The sequence below is a fragment of the Dermochelys coriacea genome, chromosome 9 (assembly GCF_009764565.3).
Source record: "Dermochelys coriacea isolate rDerCor1 chromosome 9, rDerCor1.pri.v4, whole genome shotgun sequence".
Classification (NCBI taxonomy): domain Eukaryota; kingdom Metazoa; phylum Chordata; order Testudines; family Dermochelyidae; genus Dermochelys; species Dermochelys coriacea.
Genome location: NC_050076.1, coordinates 17,280,204 through 17,304,086, shown reverse-complemented (window position 1 = coordinate 17,304,086; position 23,883 = coordinate 17,280,204). Strand labels below are relative to the sequence as shown.

Here is a 23,883-nt window from a genome sequence, read left to right as displayed (position 1 = left end):
CTAGTCAAGGTCCTCCGCAGCTTGGGCCCCTGCCCCTGCCCCTCTGTAAATCACACGTGGGACTCACGGGAAAGAGCGGCCCAGACTTTGTAACACGAGCGTTCGAGGCCTATTTCTGGCCGCCACGTGACCCGCCACCCGCCCTGAGTGGAGGGGGCAGCCTTACCGGGACTACATCTCCCATCGTGCACTACTCCACGCCGACCCGGGGCTCCCGCTCGCGGTGCTGCAGTGCACTATGGGAATTGTTGTCCACGCCCTGCCCACCGCCTCGATGCCACCGTCCCCCGCAGCCCCACAAGACCGAGACCGGAGGATGACGCCGTGCCACTGTGGGAGTCAGGTCCCGTTAGCGACGTAACGTGGAGCCCGGTTGGCTCCAATGTGGCTGGGGGCAGAGACCTCCCAGGCCGAGACCGGAAGTGATATTCCGGAAGCGGACGAGCGGTGCGTGTGCTGTCATCATAAAATGGCGGCCTGAGGCGAACGGACTCGGTCTCCCCTGCCTCAGGTGTGTGCGTACGGTTTCCCCCCCCACCCCAGCTGGGCCTCGCTCAGCGGGCTCCGCCGCTTGGGGATTGGGCATGCGGGACCGAATCGACCAGTCTTGGGGGGCTGGGGGAGCGGGCGGGACTACATCGCCCAGCTCCGGAGCGGTGGTGGCAGCGGCAGACGGGACGGAACCGACCACCCCGGGGTACATGTGGGTGTAGACAGAGCCGCGTTAGCCGCTCCGTGGAGGTGACCGGCTGGGCCGAGCCAGGCGGCTCGGAGTCGGGCGGGGACTGACGTGGTGGGAGAATGGGGGATGCGACCAAACCATCTAGCGGGGGGGGGGGGGGGAACCGGACCGAGCCAAGTAACTGTGGGGGCCGGGGATTGGGCAAAGGCAGCTACCTGAGGAGCGGGGGTACAGTGGAGTCGCCCGGGAGCTAGGGTGGCACGGGGCCGGTGCCCCCTTCCTCCTCCTCGCTGACACGCTGCCATAGAAACAAACAGCAGCAGCCCTGGGCCCCTGCCTACCCTGGGCACTTTACTCTCATTCCCGGCCGCTGGGTCGGGGCAGGCGTGCCTAGAGCAGCCCAGGGCGAAGTGCTGCCCAGCCCATCTGGCGATTGTGCTGGCTTTAGACAGATGTTTTCCCCTCCTCTCTCTTGGTGCTGTGATAATGACCCACGCAGGCAGCGGCTGCGGACAGCCAAGTACGAAGAGTGCCTAGCCAGGGCACTCGGGTACAGCCAGGGAATGTGATTAAAAAAAAAAAAAAGCTGATAGGATCCCTGATCTTCACAGCACTCCTGTGACATAGCTGTAAGTAAATATTATCCCCCTTGTTTACCTGGAGAAAGTTATGCACAAAGAAGTTGCATCTTGCCAACTGCCACACAGTTGCACTAGAACTCAGTATTCAGAGTAGCAGCCGTGTTGGTCTGTATTCGCAAAAAGAAAAGGAGGACTTGTGGCACCTTAGAGACTAACAAATTTATTAGAGCATAAGCTTTCGTGAGCTACAGCTCACTTCATCGGATGCACTCAGAACTCAGTAGTTTCCTAGTAACTGCTCCCATGATCTGTTCAATGGAAAAAAATCTGTTTCCGTCAGGAGATGCTCCACCATTTAGAAACTTTAACATTAATTTTCCAGGACCATTTCTGTAAAAGCATCAGGCTGATAGACTTGAACCAATAAACGATTCTCCTAGTGTTCAGATTTTGGGGGCAGGGGAAAATGTGTACCCACACACACAATGTGTCCTTTTCCCTCCCACACCTTGTCTCTATATACATTAAGACTAACCGATCCCACGTTGAGAGGGATCCAGTGCTGCGTTTCTCACTATTTTTTATATTTTGTTCAAAGGACACTATATTAAAGTGAGTTGCACTGCAATGATCATGGGAACAGTATTGGACAGTGTCCCACTTTACAACTGTAATTTCATGTCTTTCAAACACAGTAAGTTGACAAGTTCCTTTGCTTCTTTAGGCCAAGACACTCCATCCCTCTATCAAAATGCAGTATTCCCATCACTGTGAGCACCTTCTAGAGAGGCTGAACAAGCAACGAGAGGCAGGCTTCCTTTGTGACTGCACGGTAGTTATTGGTGAATTCCAGTTCAGAGCTCACAGAAATGTGCTTGCCTCCTTCAGTGAGTACTTCGGTGCATTTTACAGGGATGCCTCTGACAATAATGTGGTTTTGGATCAGACTCAAGTGAAGGCTGATGGATTTCAGAAACTCCTGGAGTTTATATACACGGGAAACTTAAACCTTGACAGGTAACGTACTTTAAAAAAAAAAAATTGAGTTAAAGAGATTCAGTTCTGATTTCTTTGCCATGAATTATGGAAGAACACATTTAATTTCAGATACAGTACATACCAAAGAATAAAGGTCAGCTATCATACATGCATTTTAAAAGCCATGTAAATACTACATATGAACCAAATAGGGTTCCTTTATTATTTTCTGTTCAAAGTGTGTGATAGTATCTAATCTGTTAGAACTGAAATTTGTTTCCTATTTTCTCTTGCTAAGGTATCTAAACCCATTATAAGGCTATACAATTGCTGTCACCTAATTTTTCAGATTGAGTTGCTGTAGTTCTCTGTCCCCTCTCCCAGTCATCTACTTAATTTCTGCACCAAAGCCTTTCTCTATGTGCATACCAGACTCACCTTCGTGACCCTGATCTCATGTGTTATATTAGGTGTGTAAATATATTTTAAAAAAATAAAACTTAATTTGTGTAAGCCATCCAGGTGCCATTTAGATCGTGTCTGTGGTTTTCAGACAATTCACATCCATATTAAGAGGCATGTGTTCTCTAACTACCTCGTGAGGGGTCTAACTATAATCAACTTTCCATAGTGTCTATATAAATCTTCAAACTATATTTGGTCAAATGACTTGCTGTTAGGAGTTTTCATATTTGTGACTCTGGCTGTCTGGATTGAGATTAAAAAGATATCCTACTTAATTTCTGGGAGGAGGAGGGGGATAAACCCCCACAGTAATGTTAGTTGTACAGGAGCCCATTTTTCCCTTATATACGTAGACAGACCTAGCTGCATAAGCAGGAAAGGCAAATACCAAAGTTTGAGAGAAGATGTAACAGGGCTCACCACCACCAGATATAAGCAACGATGATTGGTAAGGGCTAGTCCTCCCTCAATTTCTCCTACAATCTCCAGAGCTGAGTGAGTTGCCTATCTTTTCCTCCATGGATCACCCTGAAGGTCACCTTTCCTCGCCCAGAAGGACAACATTCCTTTCCTGTGTCCAAATGAAGCTCTGCTTCTAGGTATAACTTATTAATAGAATTCCAACCTTCAGCAAGTCCCTCTGAGAAATACAGTTCTCAAAAACCCTAAAATAAGGCAGGTTGAAATACAGCAATCCTCCAGCTCCACACTCTTGGCTGCCCACCCAAGAGTAAACAGTCCCTCTTCTCCAATTCCTATGCCCAGACTGCAACATCTCTGGAGGACTCTCCACAGTGTTTCATTCCCCAAGCTCCTTTCTTGCAAGTCCTACCCCTTCTTATGGGAACCTCCCTCTAGAATCAGTTCTCTAGTTCATGGGCTTGGCCTACCCTGACTGAGCTAGTTCTTCCTCTTTACCTTGAGGCTTCGATATGAGTCTTCTATTTCTCAGGATTTCCTCATCTGGCCAGTTCTTTCCAACAGCTCCCATCTACTTCCCTCTCCCAACAGTTTTCTACATTTCTTTCTCCTCGCAAGAAGCTCCCAACTATCACTCTCCTAGTAACTCTAACATGCTCCCTTTCCTTAACTGCTGCCATGGTCTGTATAGAGGTAAGATGCCTTTTGTCAGGTCCTGTTGGGAGGCAGCTAACTAGTCACAGGTGAACTGGATCCATTTTCTCTTAAAGGGGCCATTCACCCTGCGATAGATAGTTTAGGGACACCATCAATTCAAAAATTAGACTTCTGTATGAATTTGTTTTACCTGTTAATGTTACAAGTAACACCTCTTATTACTGTACCCAAAAGTGATTAGAAAACAAATATTTCTCCATCTTTTTCGTTATTAACTTTGTGCACTTTACATCACTTTGTGTGTAGCCAGTTTTTCCTGTTGTTTGTGTGGGGAAATAAACAATTGCTTCCATGCAGAAGTAATTAAAAGATTGGAGCCGCAGACAACTTCACTATGCAATCAGTGCTTGAGAGGAAAATTTATATAATACAAGGTATTCTAATCACTACCTCTGAGTACCAAAAATAGCAGGTTTTAGTTATTTAGGCTCTGATCCTGCAATTGGATGTGAAACTGTTAGTACAGCATCTTAGTTGCACAAATAAAATGACAAAAAATCAGACAATGTAAGAGCGTCATTAGTTCTGCCACACTGTACATATGTAGTACAGTGGGTGTTGTTAAAAATATGGATTTTTTAACAGCACCACTGTATTTACTTTTTATACCATTATATTTTTGGTAGTCCCTATTAGACCAGGATATATCTCATGTACCATGATAAATGTATAGTTTTTAATAGTTTTCACGGTATTTTCTATTCTTTGTGTATCTTTAAAATATATATTTTTGTGGTAAAATCACATACCTTACATATAATAAAATTTAATGTTCCATCAGCAGTGCGGACAAGTTAACGCAATAGATGGATCCTTAGTTTTGTATTTCCTGGCTTGTTATGATTTGAACTGTGCAACCCTAATGCTGAACTAACTTCGGGGTTTGTGTTCAAGATATTATTCTGTAGTTAATATTTCTTTCTAAGCTAGTAAAACCAATTACTGCAGTTTTTCTTTAAGAAAGTGCTTTTACAAACCACTGCAGCATCCTTAGAATGCTTCTGTAATGGCCGGCCTTGCCCTTAATGAAGAGAGAGATAAAGAGAGAGGAAGAGGAGGAGAAAATAGATGGACAAGAAGAAAGGCAGGAAAGAAAGACAGATAAGACAAGAAAAGAGAATGGGAAGGAGAAAAGAAAAAAAGGGGTTGAAAGAACACTTGTGGTAAATTCTGTTTTACTAACTTTAGTATTGGATATTATTTCACATGAAGGAATATTCAGAATATCAAAACTTGGGCTCACTTTCTGAACTTTACTACTTTTCTTTTTTTATCATAATTTTTTCCCTTTTGCATTTATACTGAATCCATATAAGCTTAGACCAAAGTTATCTGTATCATTCTTAGTCATTTTATTGTACTGAAAGTAATTGCTTTGTATATTGTGTTGATGGAGAACAGCTTTGTTATTTAAAATCTGTCCTTTGGGGAACCTATTACCATAATAAAATCACTTTGTTTACCACTGATCTTGTTTCCAAGCATTGTAAGCTCCAAAGATAGTTATTTGTTAGAATACTGTATAACATGTATTTTTAGAGGGTTTTTTTTTAAAAAAAAAAAATCACTATAGGTTGACCTCTGTTCAGGTATAACAAAAGTATAGTGGCCTAAAGCTATACTTCCTGGGTTTTACTCCTGTCTTTGCCACTGATCCACAGTAATGACCATTTGAAAACAATTTTGCTGTAAAAAGGGGTTAATACATACTTCACAGAGGTGTTGAGGTTTTAGTCATTATCTGTAAAATGCTTTGAGATTCTTGAATGAAACCACTATAGAATTATTATTTTTGTCAGCTTATATGTCTCCTATCATGTATCAGTGTTAAATAATCTCCAAATGTCAAAGATATAAAGTTAGATTTTGTTAGATTCTCCTGACAGTTATAATTTTTCACCATGAAACTTTTTAAATAAGAGAACAGCCATGTAAAAGTCTTAGTATTTATTTATATTGATTCTCAGTGACACAGGTTTTCTTTGTCCAGAATATTGTCATTTAGCCTTGTTTCCTTGCAGTTGGAATGTTAAAGAAATTCACCAGGCTGCTGACTATCTCAAAGTGGAGGAGGTGGTCACTAAATGTAAAATAAAAATGGAAGACTTTGCTTTTATTGCTAATCCCTCCTCTACAGAGATTTCTAGTATTACGGGAAACATTGAACTGAACCAACAGACTTGCCTCCTCACTCTTCGAGATTACAATAATAGAGAGAAATCAGATGTCCCTTCTGCAGACTCAGTTCAGCCACAAGCAAAAAAAGTGGGTTTAGAAAAGAAATCTACTCAGACCAGGAAGCGAAAAAAGACTTTTAACTCTCAGAAAAACATGAAGAATAAACCAGTGCAATATCAGAATGACATAATTGAGAACTCATCAGTCGATATGTTTTTAGATGCAAATAAACTGGCCACACAGATAACGGAACAAGCTGCCCAAGGCAGCGATAACTCGGAGCTACAGCTAGCGTCTGTGGTGGACAGTGAAACTTTTGCAGCACAAGATGTTTTGATTCAGACTATTACAGTGAAACAAAAACGGGGGAAGCTGCAGCAGAACTGTGCATTGAAAGAACACAGTATGTCTAATATAGCTAGTGAAAAGAACTCTTACCAATTGGAGAGCACCGGGGAAGAACTAGATCAGAAATACTCCAAGGCCAAGCCAGTATGCAACACTTGTGGGAAAATATTTTCAGAAGCCAGTAGTCTACGACGACACATGAGAATACACAAAGGAGTAAAGCCTTATGTGTGTCAACTCTGCGGGAAAGCATTTACACAGTGTAATCAGCTGAAAACACATGTCAGAACGCACACAGGTAAGCTGTGGTCTGTTTATAAGGGCTGCTTTTTGTTTTTAATGATAGCATGGGGAAGCATAACTAGAAAGGAGCCCTGTTTTCTTCTATGTTTTTCAGAAGCTTCAAATCTTCATGCTGCTGATCTGTATATTTGGATGATAACTGCTGGTCAGTGCTAATTGCATTCCACCAGTCTGTAATATTTTAAAATAGAAACTATGAATGTGTCTAGAAAAATAGTAGAGCTAGAAAGGATAGCATTGCAGTTAAAGCAGCCTGTAGGGAATACTGTGACTTCCTGAAGTCCCAGCAGATCTGATTCAGTCCTTTATCTTTGTAAGGTAAATAAGTGGAGTGCAATGCAGAAAATGTCTGACTGATATACAAGAGATCAGACTATCCTTTCAAGCTATGTCACATTAATGGCATTTATAATTTATTAGTTCACTGTCTTTCAGATTTCCATCATGTACACAATACAGTAATCTGTACAGCCATTTATGTCTGTCAAGTCTTGATGTACCAGAATGAGTTTGATAACATCTGGGGTTGAAAAATCCAATCTCCGGTGGCAAATAGGAAACTTTGACAGTGATATCTTGTTATAGTGCATGGCTAAGCCATAAATTATTACAGAATCTGAGCTTTCATTTAATTAGAAAAAGTTTATAGCACATGGTTATGAGAATAACTTCCCAAATTTGAATTGATGCTGTCTGCAGAGAGCCTCGGTGCCTTAGCTGCTGCTGCTCGTAGCCTTCTCAGTAGGTGACAGAGTAAAATTGTCTACACACAGGTGCCTTTTACTGCTGTTGTTCAGGACTCTAGGGGAGGAGTTTCAGAGTAGTAGCCGTGTTAGTCTGTATTCGCAAAATGAAAAGGAGTACTTGTGGCACCTTAGAGACTAACAAATTTATTTGAGCATAAGCTTTCGTGAGCTACAGCTCACTTCATCGGATGCATTTGGTGGAAAATACAATGGGGAGATTTATATACACACACACACAGAGAACATGAAACAATGGGTTTTATCATACACACTGTAAGGAGAGTGATCATTTAAGAAGAGCCATCACCAGCAGCAGGGGAGGGAAAGGAGGAAAACCTTTCATGGTGACAAGCAAGATAGGCCATTTCCAGCAGTTAACAAGAACATCTGAGGAACAGTGGGGGGTGGGGTGGGGGGGAGAAATAACATGGGGAAATAGTTTTACTTTGTGTAATGACTCATCCATTCCCAGTCTCTATTCAAGCCTAAGTTAATTGTATCCAGTTTGCAAATTAATTCCAATTCAGCAGTCTCTCATTGGAGTCTGTTTTTGAAGCTTTTTTGTTGAAGGATAGCCATCCTCAGGTCTGTAATCGAGTGATCGGAGAGACTGATGTGTTCTTCGACTGGTTTTTGAATGTTATAATTCTTGACATCTGATGTGTCCATTTATTCTTTTACGTAGAGACTGTCCAGTTTGACCAATGTACATGGCAGAGGGGCATTGCTGGCACATGATGGCATATATCACATTGGTAGATGCGCAGGTGAACGAGCCTCTGATAGTGTGGCTGATGTGATTAGGTCCTATGATGGTGTCACCTGAATAGATATGTGGACAGAGTTGGCAACAGGCTTTGTTGCAAGGATACGTTCCTGGGTTAGAGGTTCTGTTGTGTGGTGTGTGGTTGCTGGTGAGTATTTGCTTCAGGTTGGGGGGCTGTCTGTAAGCAAGGACTGGCCTGTCTCCCAAGATCTGTGAGAGTGATGGGTCGTCCTTCAGGATAGGTTGTAGATCCTTGATGATGCGTTGGAGAGGTTTTAGTTGGGGGCTGAAGGTCATGGCTAGTGGCGTTCTGTTGTTTTCTTTGTTGGGCCTGTCCTGTAGTAGGTGACTTCTGGGTACTCTTCTGGCTCTGTTTCTTCACTTCAGCAAGTGGGTATTGTAGTTGTAAGAATGCATGATAGAGACCTTGTAGGTGTTTGTCTCTGTCTGAGGGGTTGGAGCAAATGCGGTTATATCGTAGAGCTTGGCTGTAGACAATGGTATGGTAGTGGTATGATCGTGTGGTATGATCTGGATGAAAGCTAGAGGCATGTAGGTAGAAATAGCGGTCAGTGGGTTTCCGATATAGGGTGGTGTTTATGTGACCATCGCGTATTAGCACTGTAGTGTCCAGGAAGTGGATCTCTTGTGTGGACTGGTCCAGGCTGAGGTTGATGGTGGGATGGAAATTGTTGAAATCATGGTGGAATTCCTCAAGGGCTTCTTTTCCATGGGTCCAAATGATGAAGATGTCATCAATGTAGCGCAAGTAGAGTAAGGGCATTAGGGGACGAGAGCTGAGGAAGCGTTGTTTTAAGTCAGCCATAAAAATGTTGGCATACTGTGGGGCCATGCGGGTACCCATCGCAGTGCTGCTGATTTGAAGGTATACATTGTCCCCAAATGTGAAATAGTTATGGGTGAGGACAAAGTCACAAACTTCAGCCACCAGGTTAGCCGTGACATTATCGGGGATACTGTTCCTGACGGCTTGTAGTCCATCTTTGTGTGGAATGTTGGTGTAGAGGGCTTCTACATCCATAGTGGCTAGGATGGTGTTTTTAGGAAGATCACCGATGGACTGTAGTTTCCTCAGGAAGTCAGTGGTGTCTCGAAGATAGCTGGGAGTGCTGGTAACGTAGGGCTTGAGGAGGGAGTCTACATAGCCAGACAATCCTGCTGTCAGGATGCCAATGCCTGAGATGATGGGGCATCCAGGATTTCCAGGTTTATGGATCTTGGGTAGCAGATAGAGAACCCCAGGTTGGAGTTCTAGGGGTGTGTCTGTGCGGATTTGTTCTTGTGCTTTTTCAGGGGAGGAGTGAAACTTCCAAAAATGATGTCAGTTTCATTATGCTCCTGTTTGGGCAGATTCAGGCAGTGGAGCTATTTCCAGGAATCTCAGGAAGGAGTAGAGTAGGAGGAAATAAGAGAGTGTAAGGATGGGCAGATGAAGAACTCCTTTCCCTTCCAGTAGTCAAGGGGAAGGCTTCAAATCTACCAGATGCTGACTAGCCAGAGTCTAATATGAAAGTTGGAGCCCCTGAGAAGGGTCCAAGAACAGTGTTTTTGGTAGAAACATCAGCAGTGTATTTCCCTTTCCTGGTTCTTGCACCTGCACTTTGCATGGACGGGTGGGAAACCTTATCATTTGTATCAGCCACTCGATGGCAGGTTTAGTCCTCTGGAGAGCAGGTGTCTGGTAATTTATTTTTTTGTCAAGCCTTGATCTATGGCATTATGTATTAAATTTAAGGATCTCTGAAACCTCTGTCTACTAACAGATTCTGCACGACTATAGTAACGTAAACTCATGTTCTCCTACTATACAGTCACATGAGACCTAGGAATAGTACTTAGCACATATTTATTAGAGAATACCATAATATCTATTAAAAAATAGTGGATGGTCAGGGAACCACTGTTAGCATGCTGCAGCAGATACTAAGGAAATATTAGCAAGAGCAGAAGAATATACAGTTGGACAGACTAGATGATTTAATAGGTCTTCTCCAGCTCTAATATCTAGGATTTTGCATAAGTTAAAATGATTCTCTGCCTACTGACAATGCAGTGCTAGTATTAATTGTAAAGAATAGATTTTATTAAAACTAATAGTTAATTACCAGAGAATTTTCAAATGGTGATGCTTTAAAAAAAATTGCTGCAGTTCTGATAATGTGCAGGCTCAACGGCTTAATTGTTGGGTGCTATGTGGCATCACTAAGCAAGAAGTACTAGGGTCAACTCCTGAGTTTGGGTCAACTAACTTAACTGAAGGCTTTCTTACATAGACACCAAGACAGTGGAAAGGTAACAGTTTATCTCTTTCCCAGGGGAGAAGCCATATAAATGTGAATTGTGCGACAAAGGCTTTGCCCAGAAATGCCAGCTAGTTTTCCACAGTCGTATGCATCATGGAGAAGAGAAACCATATAAATGTGATGTATGTAATCTGCAGTTTGCAACTTCAAGCAATCTGAAGATCCATGCCAGGTGAGTGAAAGTACTAACTAAAGCCCTGATCCTGCAAACACTTATGCACAAGCTTAGTTTCATGCATGAGAATAGTTGACTTAAACAACTACCTGCTCAGGAAGTTCAGTGTGTGTGTGCGCTTGCAGGATCAGGCCTAAATAAATGTTGTACTTGTTTTTGTCATTCCCAGTCCTTCCCTACTTTCAGCTCCAGGTCTTCATTGCAGACTAATGTATGTACTCGGCCTGCTTCTTCTACCCAAGGTAGTGATTTGGAACAGCAGTCCATGTGGGAACATTCATCCTAGCGCCCCTGTTGCATTTGGTAATTTCTTCCCTTTCTAACCATACTGAGAGAAGAGAACTTCTCTGCCATTGTTGTTTTGGTGAAGGGATCAATCCATTTATATTCTCTGGCAGGGGAGAGTACAATGTGTCTCTCTGCAGTAGCTGTCAGCATTGTTGGTAGTCAGCTTTCATACGAGAGTGACACAAGATTTGCTTACTTCTCAGGGTTCACCTATTGCCTGTGCAATGCCCTTAGCCTGATCCAACAGTCACTGAGGTCAGTGGACTTTTTCCATTGACTTTGGGAATTGGAGCTGTCCCTGAGGGTGAGAAACTTCCATCTGAAAACTAGACTCTAATCTTACTCCTGTTAGGTCACAAAATATCACCAAAGTCAGGCCAGATATAAGATATTAACTGTTGTAACACAAAGTTCCTTTCATCTTGTGTCCTCTTCTCCTTGTGTGGGATTCTCTAAGGCGTGTGTTTCTTACTAGGAAGCACAGTGGTGAGAAGCCTTACGTGTGTGATAGGTGTGGGCAGAGGTTTGCTCAGGCCAGCACGCTGACGTACCATGTTCGTCGCCATACAGGAGAAAAGCCGTATGTGTGTGATACATGTGGGAAAGCATTTGCAGTGTCCAGTTCTCTTATCACTCATTCACGAAAACATACAGGTGAGGATAAATGGGCTGCTGAGTGAGCTGGCGTAAATTGGGGATCCATCTTGGAGAGGGTTGGCTGCAGCAGAAGAGGTGAAGGGAGCAATTATTGATAATGGAGTCTAAAGAGCAGGATTTGGGGAGGGAGTGGAGTAATGGAGTCTGCATTAGTGGGTATGGAATCTGTATAGGAGAAAGGACCAGAGTCATGTTGGCTCTTTCCTTGGGCTTTTCCTTGAGGATTGCTTAGTGGTGCAAATCTGAATTTTTATTGGGGTTTGGGGAGCTCTTTACACCATTGTACACTGACTCTGTTTAATATGTATTTTACATACACATCTGTATATTGAAATACTAACCACCTTGTGTACCCTTCAGGAGAGAAACCATATATATGTGGTATTTGTGGCAAAAGTTTTATTTCCTCAGGAGAGCTCAACAAACATTTTCGGTCTCATACAGGTCAGTTTCCAGATAGGCCACTTCCTGTGTTGTAAATTTTTTTCAGTATGATCTTTTGCATTTAAAATTATGTACTATGCTATAATTGAGACATAAATTAAGAGGACACACTGTATCTGTGTTAACTCATTTAAAATTGATTAGATATTTAAAGAAAAACTAAATCTAAACTGTTGTAAATCTAAAATAACAAGACTTCAGCAGAGCAGGGAATCAGGAACTCCGATGCTAAACTTTCTCTGTCTGAATCAGCATGTCACTTAACCTCTTGGCATCTCTGTTTTTTCAACTGTGAAATAGAGATTGTACTTTTTTTATCCATTCCTTGGATTATAAAGTGTGATCTATTTGTAAAGCATTCTAATATAGAGTAACATGGGAATTATTTAAATATTAAAGAAAATATTCACGTTGTAGTATTAATTTTCAGATAAACATTTGTACAAAGACAAGTTGGGTGTCTGATAGGCTTCAAATGAAGCAGTCAGTCCTATATTCACCATTTTCATCTTGTCTTTTTTTGAACGTTTTCCTTCTGGATACTATTTTTAGATGGGCTTAGTTCATAAAGGTGTTAAAGTAATTTTCATTGCAGTTATTTTGCCTGTCCTACAGACAGCTTAAAAAATAGTTTTTCTCTGTTCTTTAATTCTAATTGTCAAACCATTTTTCAGGTGAAAGACCATTTATCTGTGAACTGTGTGGAAATTCTTACACAGATATAAAAAATTTAAAAAAGCACAAAACAAAAGTTCACACAGGTAAGTATTAGTCTTGTAAAAATGAATTTTTGGGGTCAAAGAATAACAATTCTGCTTAGTGTTTTTAAATGTAACATAAAATTAGATAAGAAAAGAGGTCTGTTTAATGCCTAGAATATCTGTTCTGATGGCACCCAAATCTTTCAGATAAGGATTGGAAAAAGCAGGCTTTAAAATGGACGGTCCTGGGGAGATGTTAAAAAAGAAAATGCAGTGACTACAGTGTTAAGCCATTATTGTCAATAGGGAGTGGGGGGCTGCTGATAAGATTATTAACGTTTAAAAATCTGGTCTTATCTAATAAAACTGAAAGATTTCTGCTCTAAGACAGCTGCGAAAGTCATCTGGGTCACAAAAGACTTTTGTGAATCCTATTCAGTATGGCTCTATCTCACATTCTGATGGCTCTCACAGGTATAGATTTGTGGTGAATGGTTCACACCAGTTCCAGGAATTACTCTTCCTGATTCTTTGTAGGCCCAAATGTTCCTTTATGCAATGATTAAAGATGGTGGGTTTGTTTGGGTTTTTTTTATATAGTCAAAGTTAATCCATGTCTGAGCTGGATTAACAGGCACACAAACTCAGATTGGAAGTGTTGCACCAGCTGTCTATTAGGAATTCTATCCTAAAAAGATTTCTCATTTATACCTAGTCCTATTCTTCCTAGATTTACATGCAAGTGTTGAATGGCTGTAACGTTGGTATACAGATAGCTTACAGTACTGACCATGGAGGAGTTGTATGTGGGCAGTAAAGATGATGATGTAAACAACCTCCCTCCAGATTGGCTCTACATGCCTTCTTACAGTGGATCACATCTGTCCATACTTAAGTGCATTAATACCATAACTCCCTTACCTCTAGTTCTATAAAAAAAGAAATCATGGGGGCTGGCCCAGACAGTGCAGGGGAGAGACTAGCAGAATGAGAGGAGAAGTAACATGCAGTGGCAGCCTTGAGGATCATGGACTGGTGAAACTGCATGTAGAGGATGGGTGGGGAGGATCTAGTAAAGCAGGAAGATAATGGAAGGGAGTGTGAGGGAGAGACAAGCTGTAAGCTGCTGGGGAGGGTTTGTTGGAAGTGGAGCTGGAAGAATAGTGAAGAGACAGGTAGGGAGAGGGATGTAGAGGCTGCCAAGCAAAGGAGGGCCAGGCTGGGGGAGCTGGAATGTGGTGCAGGCTGGGTATGTGGAGACATGGAAGATGAGGTGAGAAAGAAGCAAAAGTGGTGGCAGAGAGAGAAGGGAGTTAAAGTAGCATAAACAGGAGAACTGCAAACCTTTGCTTAGTGTGTGGCCCTTGCATGCTACCATAATATTGTATTAGTGTGGCACGGTTAATTAATATCCTTATCTAGCCTCAGCAGGCCGAATCAAAGACCTACAAGGATTCGGGGCGGGGGAGACATGTGAAAGTTTTAAATGAAAGGTCCACTGTCACCCATTTCAGCTGAGACCTGAACAAAACTGATTTTTCAAGTGCACTTATACTCTAGAAAGTGACCGTGTAAAAATAACCTTCTTCTGCAAAAGTTCTTTTCTTCCTAGCACTGTTTTAATTGAAAGAGATGATGCCTGACATGCCCATGGTTCTACAGCCCACTGCTAGAATATTTCAAGGAATCCCTGCTGATTTTTTCCATAGTTCCCCATTAACTCTGACCTTAAGGATTTGTTACTCTACTGTGGCCCAGATAACAGAGGCTCTGTTGTGATGTATCATTTCTCAAGCCGTCATGACCTGGACACGAGCACCAGGGACTTGATACTTAAAGCTCAGACTAAGTTCAGACTGGCTTAGTGACTGAGTTTCAGGCAGTGTCATTCTCAGACACCCCAAATGCTTACACTTAAAGAACTCTTTTTTTTTTTTTTTTTTTTAAGCCTACCAGCCAGCTGGATTAAAGGGATAGCTTTGCAGTGCTACAGAGCACCCTTGATGAATTTTGAGCAATTCTCTATCCAGTCTTTGTTCCCTAGAAAAGAATAGTTGTAACAAAGTATTTTATGGGGACTGAACTAGGTGTACTTGTTCCTGCTTCCAAGGTTGGGGGAGAGGGAGACTGGACTAGATGACTTCTCGAGTTTCCTTCTACTCCTGCATTTCTATGATTCTATAATTTGAGGGTGGGGGACTGTTGAGGTTTTTTGAGGCATAAAAAAAGTTCATCTCTTAATTTACCTCACCCACTCAATGTTTTTTCCTGTCACTACTGTACTTTTCCTTACATTAACTGCAGGCATTTTACTTTTTCCTCATGAATGAATGTGTTACAAATTTTGTTTGTTTTGTTTTGAGGATCTGAAACCACCCTTGATTCTAACACAGTTGATAACTCCTACAATGAGCAAGAATCCATTCAAAATCAAAAAAGCCCTTTGTCAGAGTCTGCAGATGTGAAGCCTTCTGAGATGTCTTTACCACTTCCTCTTCCCATTGGGACTGAAGACCATCAGATGCTGCTGCCTATAACTGGTAATCAGTCTCCTTCCTCAGACACATTGCTGAGGTCTGCTGTGACTGGATATTCAGAACCTCAGTTTATTTTCCTGCAGCAATTGTACTGACTCTGTGCAATATGGGAACCAACAAGACAATCCTGGTAGTGAACACACTATTGGTAAGGTGAACATAATCATCCAAGCAGTTGGACTTACTCTTTCTCATTCTTTTGAGTGAAGACATTTGGTAATGTATCTACACTGTGCAGTGCTGTTTCTCATTTCTTGTTACATTTTGCTAATCCGGAATCATATTTATCATTGTAATTGACCACTGACTTTTCCTAGGAGGAAATACCTTTCCAGAGCACCTGCCTTAAGAAACGTGTGCTAAATAGATACGTAACTGTACTCTGGAGATCTCCTCCAATGCTCATGCAGAGCTAACATATTAGTGTCATTTGTGAGCAGACTTTCAAGCCATATTTTTGTTAGTTAATTTACTTTAAATACCTTAACTCACAGGTGTGGTCCTTGTACACAGCCTTGTATAAAAAAAAAAAATTGCATGACAAATTTATTAAACACAGGCTCCCAAACTCCAGGCCAATGTAAGAGGAGTATATGATGGCAACTGGGCCAGTTCTTTAGTGAAATGTTTTTGAAGCATTACTGGTGTTGATCAGAAGCAGCTGTTTGCCAGTCAGACTAGATGGAAAGCTTTGGGCAAATGCCATGACAGCTGAGGGAGGCTTTTTCCTTGAGCAATGATTTAGAGGCTAGATAGCACATAGCCTTTCCCTCTCCTGGATTCACATTCAGATGTGACAAACATGAGTTTGATCCTAGCTGTCATCTCTCCACATCCCCCAAAACATCTCATAGTTTGACAGAAGTGACAGTCTTCTGCTCAGGAGAGGTCAAAAGATGGAATATGGTGAATGCTGTAGGTCACATTGGATTAAGATTATTGTAAGTAAGAAGATGTATTGAGTTAGCTGTGAGGAGACATGGCTAGCAAATGTCTGACTTCTATCATCATAGTTACTAATATTACAGTAGCACCTAGAACTCCCAATCAGGATCAGAGCCCTTTTGGGTTAAGCACTGTACAGACACATCAGTTCCTGCCCTGAAGCGTTTACAATAAATGAGCAACAAATTTACTCTCAAAAAATTAAGTGAAAGCTAAAGATGAGGGAGTTTTAGTAAAGAAGATTGATCCAAGGCCCTAAACTTTGCAGTTACCCACAATAGGCTCTTACTATTCCATGCCAGAATTCAGGAAGGCATAATAGAAAAACATTTCCTTAAAAAATAAATGTAGTGTTTATTTACTGCTTTATTTCCCATGCCAGTAGTGCAGTTTTAGGCAGTTGCTGTGGTTTGTAGCAAGACCCATGTGAAAAAGCTTTGTTTTTTATACCACAATGTGTAGTGTTTTGTTTTGTTTTTTTTAACATTCTTGTGCAAGCGTTGGCACACAGGCCAGAAATTAGGGTCTTCAATTCCTCTTTCTTTTGCTGCTGCTTCTGTCTGCTCTATGGTGCTGAGACAGACTACTCTGTCCTCTCTGCTAAGGGTGGTTCTTAAGGTTTCTCTTGGACTCCTTATTTCCTCACACCAGTTGGTTTCAACTGAACAGCTTCATGTGGAGTCTTTGTGTTGACATCCAGAGTACATGCCCCAGATATGTTCAGGGCTTCCTTCTGAGTCTGGTGGAAATGAGTTGATGATTGATGATTTCATGGATCTCTTCATTGGTAATGAAGTCTTTCTCACTGTCCAGAATCTTTCATAGGCACTTATTTTCAATGGTGTCTAGTTTTCTGTCTAACCATTTGGTAGATCTCCATCTGTCACAGCCATATGTTAGCACTGAGATTACATTAGAATTGAAAATTCTCAGTTTTGGTCTGATGCTCTGAAGATCTCATTGATTACCATATTAAGGTTAGTAAATGCTTTTTGTGGCTGCCTTTCCTATTCTTGATGTCACTTCCTTCTTGTGATGTGTATTGGTCAGTATGGTGCTGCCAAGGTAGATGAATGGGTTTACTTTCTTGATTTTTGGCATCTAATATTATTGCTTGAAATCTAGGTTTCAAAGATGTTTGTTTTAGCATGATTGATTTTGAGCCCTGATTGGCCTGTTGTTGTTGGCAAGGTCGTCTGTCTTTAATAGTAACTTTTCATGGGTGTCATTCAGCATATCATCAGCAAAATCTAGGCCTTCTAGACATTTGTCAACTCCCCCCCCCCCCCCGCCGCTATACCAGTGTTAGTATTGCTAATACACTTCTTCAATATTCAGTCTATGGCAATGCCAAACAGCAGCAGCAATAAAATGCAGCCCTGTTTCACATTAGTGTCCACACTGAACCATTCAGTTGTCTGGGTGTCCACTGTTGCAGAGCACTTCACATCTCTGTACATGGCCTTGATGATAATTACAACTTTAGCTGGATTCCATAGGAGTGAAGAATGAATAGTCCACAATGTATGTCTATCTTTGGGGGGGGATGCCTTTTTGGGGAAAAAAAAAAAACAGTGAAATTATTGAGGGGAGCTTGCCATTCTATACTTTCTTCTGTGGTGGTCCTTAACTGAATATCTGGTCTACACAGAATCTCTTGGGCCTGAATCCAGCCTGTTTTCTATGCTTTGCATCCACTGCCTCTTTCTTCCTGTTTAGAATCACACTACCGAAGGTTTTCCCTGCAATAGAGTTGTGTAATTCCTCTCCAGTTGTTACAGTCAATAAGATCACCCCTTTTGGACATTCTGACAATGATTCCATGTTTCCATTCGTCAGGAGGCTTCTCTTTTTCCCAGACTTTATCGGACAGCTCTGTCAGTTTCATTAAGGTGATAGTATCAAATCCTTTTAGCATTTCTGCAGTGACTTGATCATCTCCTGCTGCTTTATTTTTTTTCAGCTTCCTGATTGTGGCCTTTACTTCTGTCATCTCTCTTGGACTGATGGAAACGTCACGTTGGTCAGGTTTGCATGTTTAAATGGAAGTCTGGTGCTGAAGTCCGCCTTGGTCTGTTGAGGACTTCTCTGAATGCTTTGCCCATTTATTTTTCTATTTTACCTTAGTTGTAAGCATTTTTCCATCTTTGCTTTTTATTGGCCCATGTCCTATTCTGAAATTGACACACAGGATTTTAATCACTTGGTAAATAGCCCTGACATCCATAATAGCAGCAGCTTCAGCTGCTAGATCTTCAATGTTTCTTCATTCATCTGCCCTTGTGTTGCTTTTCACCTCTCTATCTGCTTTCATGCACTCCTCTGCTTTTCCCAATACTCTGGTTGGTTTTAGCATTCAGGAGTTTTCCTTTGATATCCAAATGTGGCTACTACAGCTTGAACCACATTGTCTGTAAGCCGGGCCCAAGGAGTTTATATGAGCTTTCTCTTTAACAAGCAGCGTTTCTGGTGTCTGACAGTGTCACTGCTTAAGCTCCATTGTGATTAGTGGGAGTGTTTTTATGCCTCACCAAGCCAATCTTAGAACTCTCAAGAATAATCAATAAAAAGCCACATAGGCATGTTTTCTCCAGTCAGAAACAGTATCTGTGATATTTTTAAGTGCATTCTTTGTTGTTTTTTTATTTGTTGATACCATTTTATCTGCATTGGTGCCTAGGGGCTAGGCCTTGGTAAACAGAAGAGCGTAGAAGATGCCTATTAATATAATTCCTACTCTACTCCCTATAACTCATCTTCACCTAATTAAAAGGGCTTTGTGAAAAATTTCTTAGTGGATTTATCCTCTGCAAATGGAACCCTGAATCCTGGGCATGGCTCTGTCTTTTATTTGTTGCTTTCTTTATCCATGTGTGTGTTTTCCTCTTTGTCTGTACCTTTTAAATTAAATAGATGTCTCATCTTTTGTTGTTTATCATTTTAAATGTGACATGTGTAATACTGTTTTTGATTGTTTAATGCCTAATTACATGCGGTCAATTTGCTGTTGAGGGTTACTGGACATTATGAAGTACAACCAAGTCTCCCAAAAATCTTCTCACTGCAGTAAAACGAATCCTTGCCATTGCTTCCTGACCTTCACAGTATTTGCTTGTCTCCATCATGTCTATGCCACAGCATTTGCCAGCATCTACTGTCCTTCAGCACACGGTTGTAGGACACTGGATGAATCATTTTGAGTTTTCAGTGGTGCAGTGTGGCTTTTTTCATTCTTTTGAAATCTTTGTTTTTTCCTTCGTAATCTTTCAAGGATTCCATGGCCAACTGGTAATTCTGTGACTGAAGAATCGCACCAAAAAGCAGGGCCTTGAATATAAGTGACAAAGGTCCACTCCTTGTGACCAGATCTAAGGCTGCATTTTCTGACCAAAAATACAGCAAAGGTATAAAGATGAATGCAGTTTCAGTAATTAGTATTGCACAAAAGAAAAGCCATCTTAAGTGCTCTGCCAGCTTATATGGTTACACTGCTCTTTGGCAAGTTCATCTTTAAATGTATTAAAGTACATCTCTTCTTATGTGCTACTACTTTAAAAAAAAAAAAGTTTAACTTGTTCAGAATTACTGAGTAATGCATATATTACCAGAAGAGCAAATTAACTCTGAAAAACACATTCCTGTGTAGAATATGCATTCCATAAGAGTGTTTGTTTCAACTGTTCTTATATTTCTAAAATTTTAGATTACTACAGTATTCTTACATTTCAGACTTTAAAAAACAAAAAAAAAAAAATCAGTGCTTATATTTATACTGGATCCAGTTTAGATATTTATAGAGGTGACATTTGCTTTATATTACTCATTTAGTTTTCTTTATACACAGGAAGATCATCATTTTTACAAGACAACGGTTTTAAACCTCTCTTCACAGAATACACAGGTTCTGATAAAGTTGTTCTCTTGCAGCAATAATTTAATGATCTGTACTCTTGAGTACCAATTCTTATCCTCAACTTTGATGAAAATGACTCAGCTGCTGAGTTGATTTCCCTTAAATATATTAATTTAATATAACATAATTTAAAAAAATGTGTAGGAGTGTTCCAGCTGGGTGCTGTAGAACTTTGAGAGAGAGAGAGAGAGAGAGAGCTGTACTGCATATCTGTGACAATGCCTGGAGTTCTTTCCATGCATCTCTTATGTGGCGGCTTACTGCTCTTAAGTTCTATTTGGAGCTGGAAGTTATATCAAGAGGATTGATGGTCCATGTAAAGAGCGAATGGGGGAAAACATGGACATCTTAAATAGTCAAATGCCGTTAATAGTTAACCAAAGTTCTCCTTTCTGAAAAATGAAAGTGGGACCATTAAAATTTCTTTAAAATCTTGAAAAAGACTTCTAAAGACTATCTCAAGTGTGATCCAAATCTCAGCAAGTCCACTAACTTCAATGGAAGTTTTGCCTGAGGGCTTGACTGCTCTTGGAAATTGACCAAAATAGCTAGCTATTCCAGAATGGGGAGTTATACCAGAATAGCTATTCTGCAATAATTTTTTTGGTAAGCTCCAAGTGTAGAAAAACCCAGAGTAAGGATTACAAGACTGGACTTTGTGAGAGGCCGTTGGTAAGATTTACAGAAATAGGTCTAGATAAGAACTAGTAATCGATTTGGGTTAAGTTATTTTTGAAGTATTTTTCCTGTATATACAAAGTGTTTTTCCTTCTGCTATGTGTATATAGTTCAGTTCTTTTTTTATAATCCCATGGGGAGGGGAGGTGTGTGTACATAGGTTGCAGTGTTTGTTAGGCTTTAATAAACTTGTTTTGTAATTTTCCCTCAGCTTGTGTCTGGTGTTTTTAATTACAAAGGGTAGTAATTAAAGGAGGAGGGAAGCAGTCTAACATAACCACCATCACAACACACTACACTAGCATCAGAGAGGGCTCAGAGATAGCCCTTAGCACTGTATACAGCTGTATAGGGGTTATTTGGGAACAGCATTATTCATTACATTTTCCTTCCAACAGGGAAAAAAACCACCCAAGTCCCTTGCTACAAGGCAATATTTTCGGTGTAAAGGAACAAAAAATTTGTTCTAAATACTACTTAGTATAATTATTTTTGAGCAGTGAAAGATGTAAAGCAGTGTGCAAAACAATGTAAGTTTACCTCCATGTTTTAAAGCAGATATAAACTACTTTGCAGTGAATGTCTTCTACAAAGGATATCTTAATTTTTTTTAAAAAAATCACTTATTTTTTTTTTCTCTATGGAGACAGTAGAGCCTGTTGCCTAAAGCAATGTGTCACTGACTTGCTGGGTAACCTTGGGCAAATCATATCCTGTCCCCGTGCCTCAGTTTCCCCTTGTAAAGTGCTTGGAGTGCCGAAGATGAGAACTAGGTAGCATTTTAGCTATTGCAGTTTATTCACAGGAATAAAGAAGTAGTTTCTTGCCTATAGTAATTTTTTAATTCAGAAGTATACAAAATGATAACTTAGTTCTTGGACAGAATTTATGATTTTGGCTATTTTAATTTGAAGAAACCTGCTGAAATAAGTACTGTAACAGATTTAGAAGTAGTCATCTTATAGCACTCTCTGATAAAAAGTATGTGAAGGAATTAGTGGTGTTAGATATGTGAACAACTTTTGCGGATAATGTCAATGGAACAGAATGCTGTCACAGGCTAAAGCTCTTACTGTTAAAATAAATAATGAGGTGTAGTGAAGGTGTTCTTTGAAAATAGACCTCACTTATTTTCAAAGTGGATGCCATTTATCCTTTCACATTTTGTTTGTGATGTTATTGCTCTCATCAGACCAATTCAAATTAAAACACTGCTTTTGGCAGTCATGGTTACTTATCACAGCCTATTTTAAGCTTACATTACTTAATGAATAAAATGATCCATCCTTAGCATTAATCACTAATTAACAATCCATAAGTTGTTAATTTAATCAATAGAAGTAGTTTGAACATAAATGTGCAGCAAAAGGGGAGGATGATCTACCTTAAATTTTGACAAGAATATAAACACACTATCATGCTTCTAAAATAAACCTACCACTAAGGGTATGTCTACACTAGAAACTTAAGTCTACCTATATTAGATCTACTTACAGCCACCACGGTATTTACTGTGGTGGTGCCTGTCCACACTACCCTGCTTGTGTTGGTGGTGCACCAGGAGTGCTTCCACCGACCTAAGAAGGGCAGTGTGGGAAGCCCGGTCTCTCAACTCTGCTGGCAGCTCCCTGCTAGGAGCCTGGTTGGCCTCTTGCCCCCTAGGCTTCTTGCCCTGGCTCCCAGCCAGGAGTGGGCTCCTGGGGGATGGGGTAGCTAGAGCCCAGCTGCCACCCACTTTCTTGTCAATTTCACGGCCATGCCATGAAACTGACAAAACAGTCTATGTAAGTAACAGACACTGCATCACCCTAACTACACCAACATAAGCCCTATATCTTTTGTGGAGGTGGACTTATTATGTTCATGTAGTAGGGCACTTACATCGGCGGGAGCAAGGCTGTAGGGTAGACACTGACATAATTAGGTTCACGTAAGGTGCTTTATGTCAACCTAACTCTGGTGTAGACCAGGCCTACCTAACAATAGGAAGAAACTTTATCTGGAAGCAGCCTATTCCATAACTGTCTGTTATGGGCCAATATGCACCTTTCTCATAAACACTGGGAGACAGGATACTGGAGCTGATCAATCACTGGCCTAAGTCACTACAGTGATTCTGAGCTGCATAGTATCTAACTGGCACAAAAGCCCAACATCTCTCTCTGCATGGCTTTTTTTTTTTTTTTTAATTGTGTTGAAGGAAAGCTGTATTGAAAAGGTGTATTTTATACCTTGGCATGAATTGGTTGGGCTCATACTGATCTCTGACAAGGAACTCCACAGCCAGGGTCTACACCACTGAGTGTTCTATTCACAGTGATACTTGGAACCTAGGTCTATCCAGCTGCATTATTCCTGTAAAGCTGTTATCTTGGGGGATTATAGAGAGGGTGCAGTTTCCAGGTCCCAAACTCTAACGGCATCTATTCTCTGTTAAAGTACAGTCTCTTATCACCTTCGCTTCAGAATGATTTACATGCTATTAAATAATGGTAAGTTTTGTATAATTATTCTTTAAGTTCCATTGCATTCTCCTTTCTATAAAATGCAAGATAATACGTGGTTATTGTCTGGAAGATGAAGTAAAACTGATTAGGTCCAACCTCAACAAGTATGTTTATGATATTTAAGTAGGACCATCTCTGTTCTGAAGTACTTAAGTTTTACGAAAGGGAAAAAGTTGAATAAAATGTGCTAAATATTTTTTAATGAGCTTTCCCAACCCTTTCAATGTGAAAAACAATGAAGAAGTGTACTGAAGTTATTTATAGTCTTGCAGAGAAAATGAGAAGCTGGTTTACAGGATAGAATATTTAAGTTTCTCCTGCCCCAATTCTCTTCATCTAAAATGACAGAGAACCAAGGTTATTCTTGAACCTGGTTATTTGTCCACATAGCTAGTATATGACCATCTAATGTAACCAAATCATCCCAATTCTTCCTATTTTATCTTAGCCTTCATCTTTTCTTGAAGACCCTTAACTGGAGGAGGAGTTTTGGCTCAGCACAGAGTGACAAGCCCAAGCCGTCCTCTCAG

At 40.8% G+C, this 23,883-nt stretch overlaps 1 protein-coding gene across 3 annotated transcripts; it reads left to right on the top strand.

Annotated features, from left to right (window-relative positions):
* The first annotated feature begins 238 nt into the window (after positions 1-238).
* MYNN (myoneurin) lies at positions 239-21,056 on the top strand. Of its 3 annotated transcripts, XR_006274233.1 has the most exons (10): positions 367-511; positions 1,988-2,280; positions 5,865-6,667; positions 10,521-10,680; positions 11,447-11,625; positions 11,989-12,072; positions 12,747-12,833; positions 15,137-15,458; positions 19,527-19,659; positions 20,100-21,056. XR_006274233.1 is itself a non-coding variant. In XM_043492322.1 (8 exons), the coding sequence occupies exons 2-8, from the start codon at positions 2,015-2,017 to the stop codon at positions 15,403-15,405; spliced, it is 1,848 nt and encodes a 615-aa protein (XP_043348257.1). In that variant the 5' UTR covers positions 239-511; positions 1,988-2,014; the 3' UTR covers positions 15,406-21,056. The 3 variants fall into 3 exon arrangements, 2 of the variants coding, with proteins under 2 accessions (XP_043348257.1, XP_043348258.1); XM_043492322.1 differs by having other exon boundaries at positions 239-511; positions 15,137-21,056; XM_043492323.1 differs by lacking the exon at positions 367-511 and having other exon boundaries at positions 2,015-2,150; positions 15,137-21,056.
* The last annotated feature ends 2,827 nt before the right edge of the window (positions 21,057-23,883 follow it).

What these genes read in the sequence shown, in the direction of transcription:
- MYNN (XM_043492322.1), top strand. Translation starts at nt 2,015, where the DNA reads ATGCAGTATTCCCATCACTGTGAGCACCTTCTAGAGAGGCTGAACAAG. An exon ending in AATCTGAAGATCCATGCCAG is followed by an intron (nt 10,681 to 11,446) that starts GTGAGTGAAAGT and finishes GTTTCTTACTAG; the next exon opens with GAAGCACAGTGGTGAGAAGC. An exon ending in CAAAACAAAAGTTCACACAG is followed by an intron (nt 12,834 to 15,136) that starts GTAAGTATTAGT and finishes TTTTGTTTTGAG; the next exon opens with GATCTGAAACCACCCTTGAT.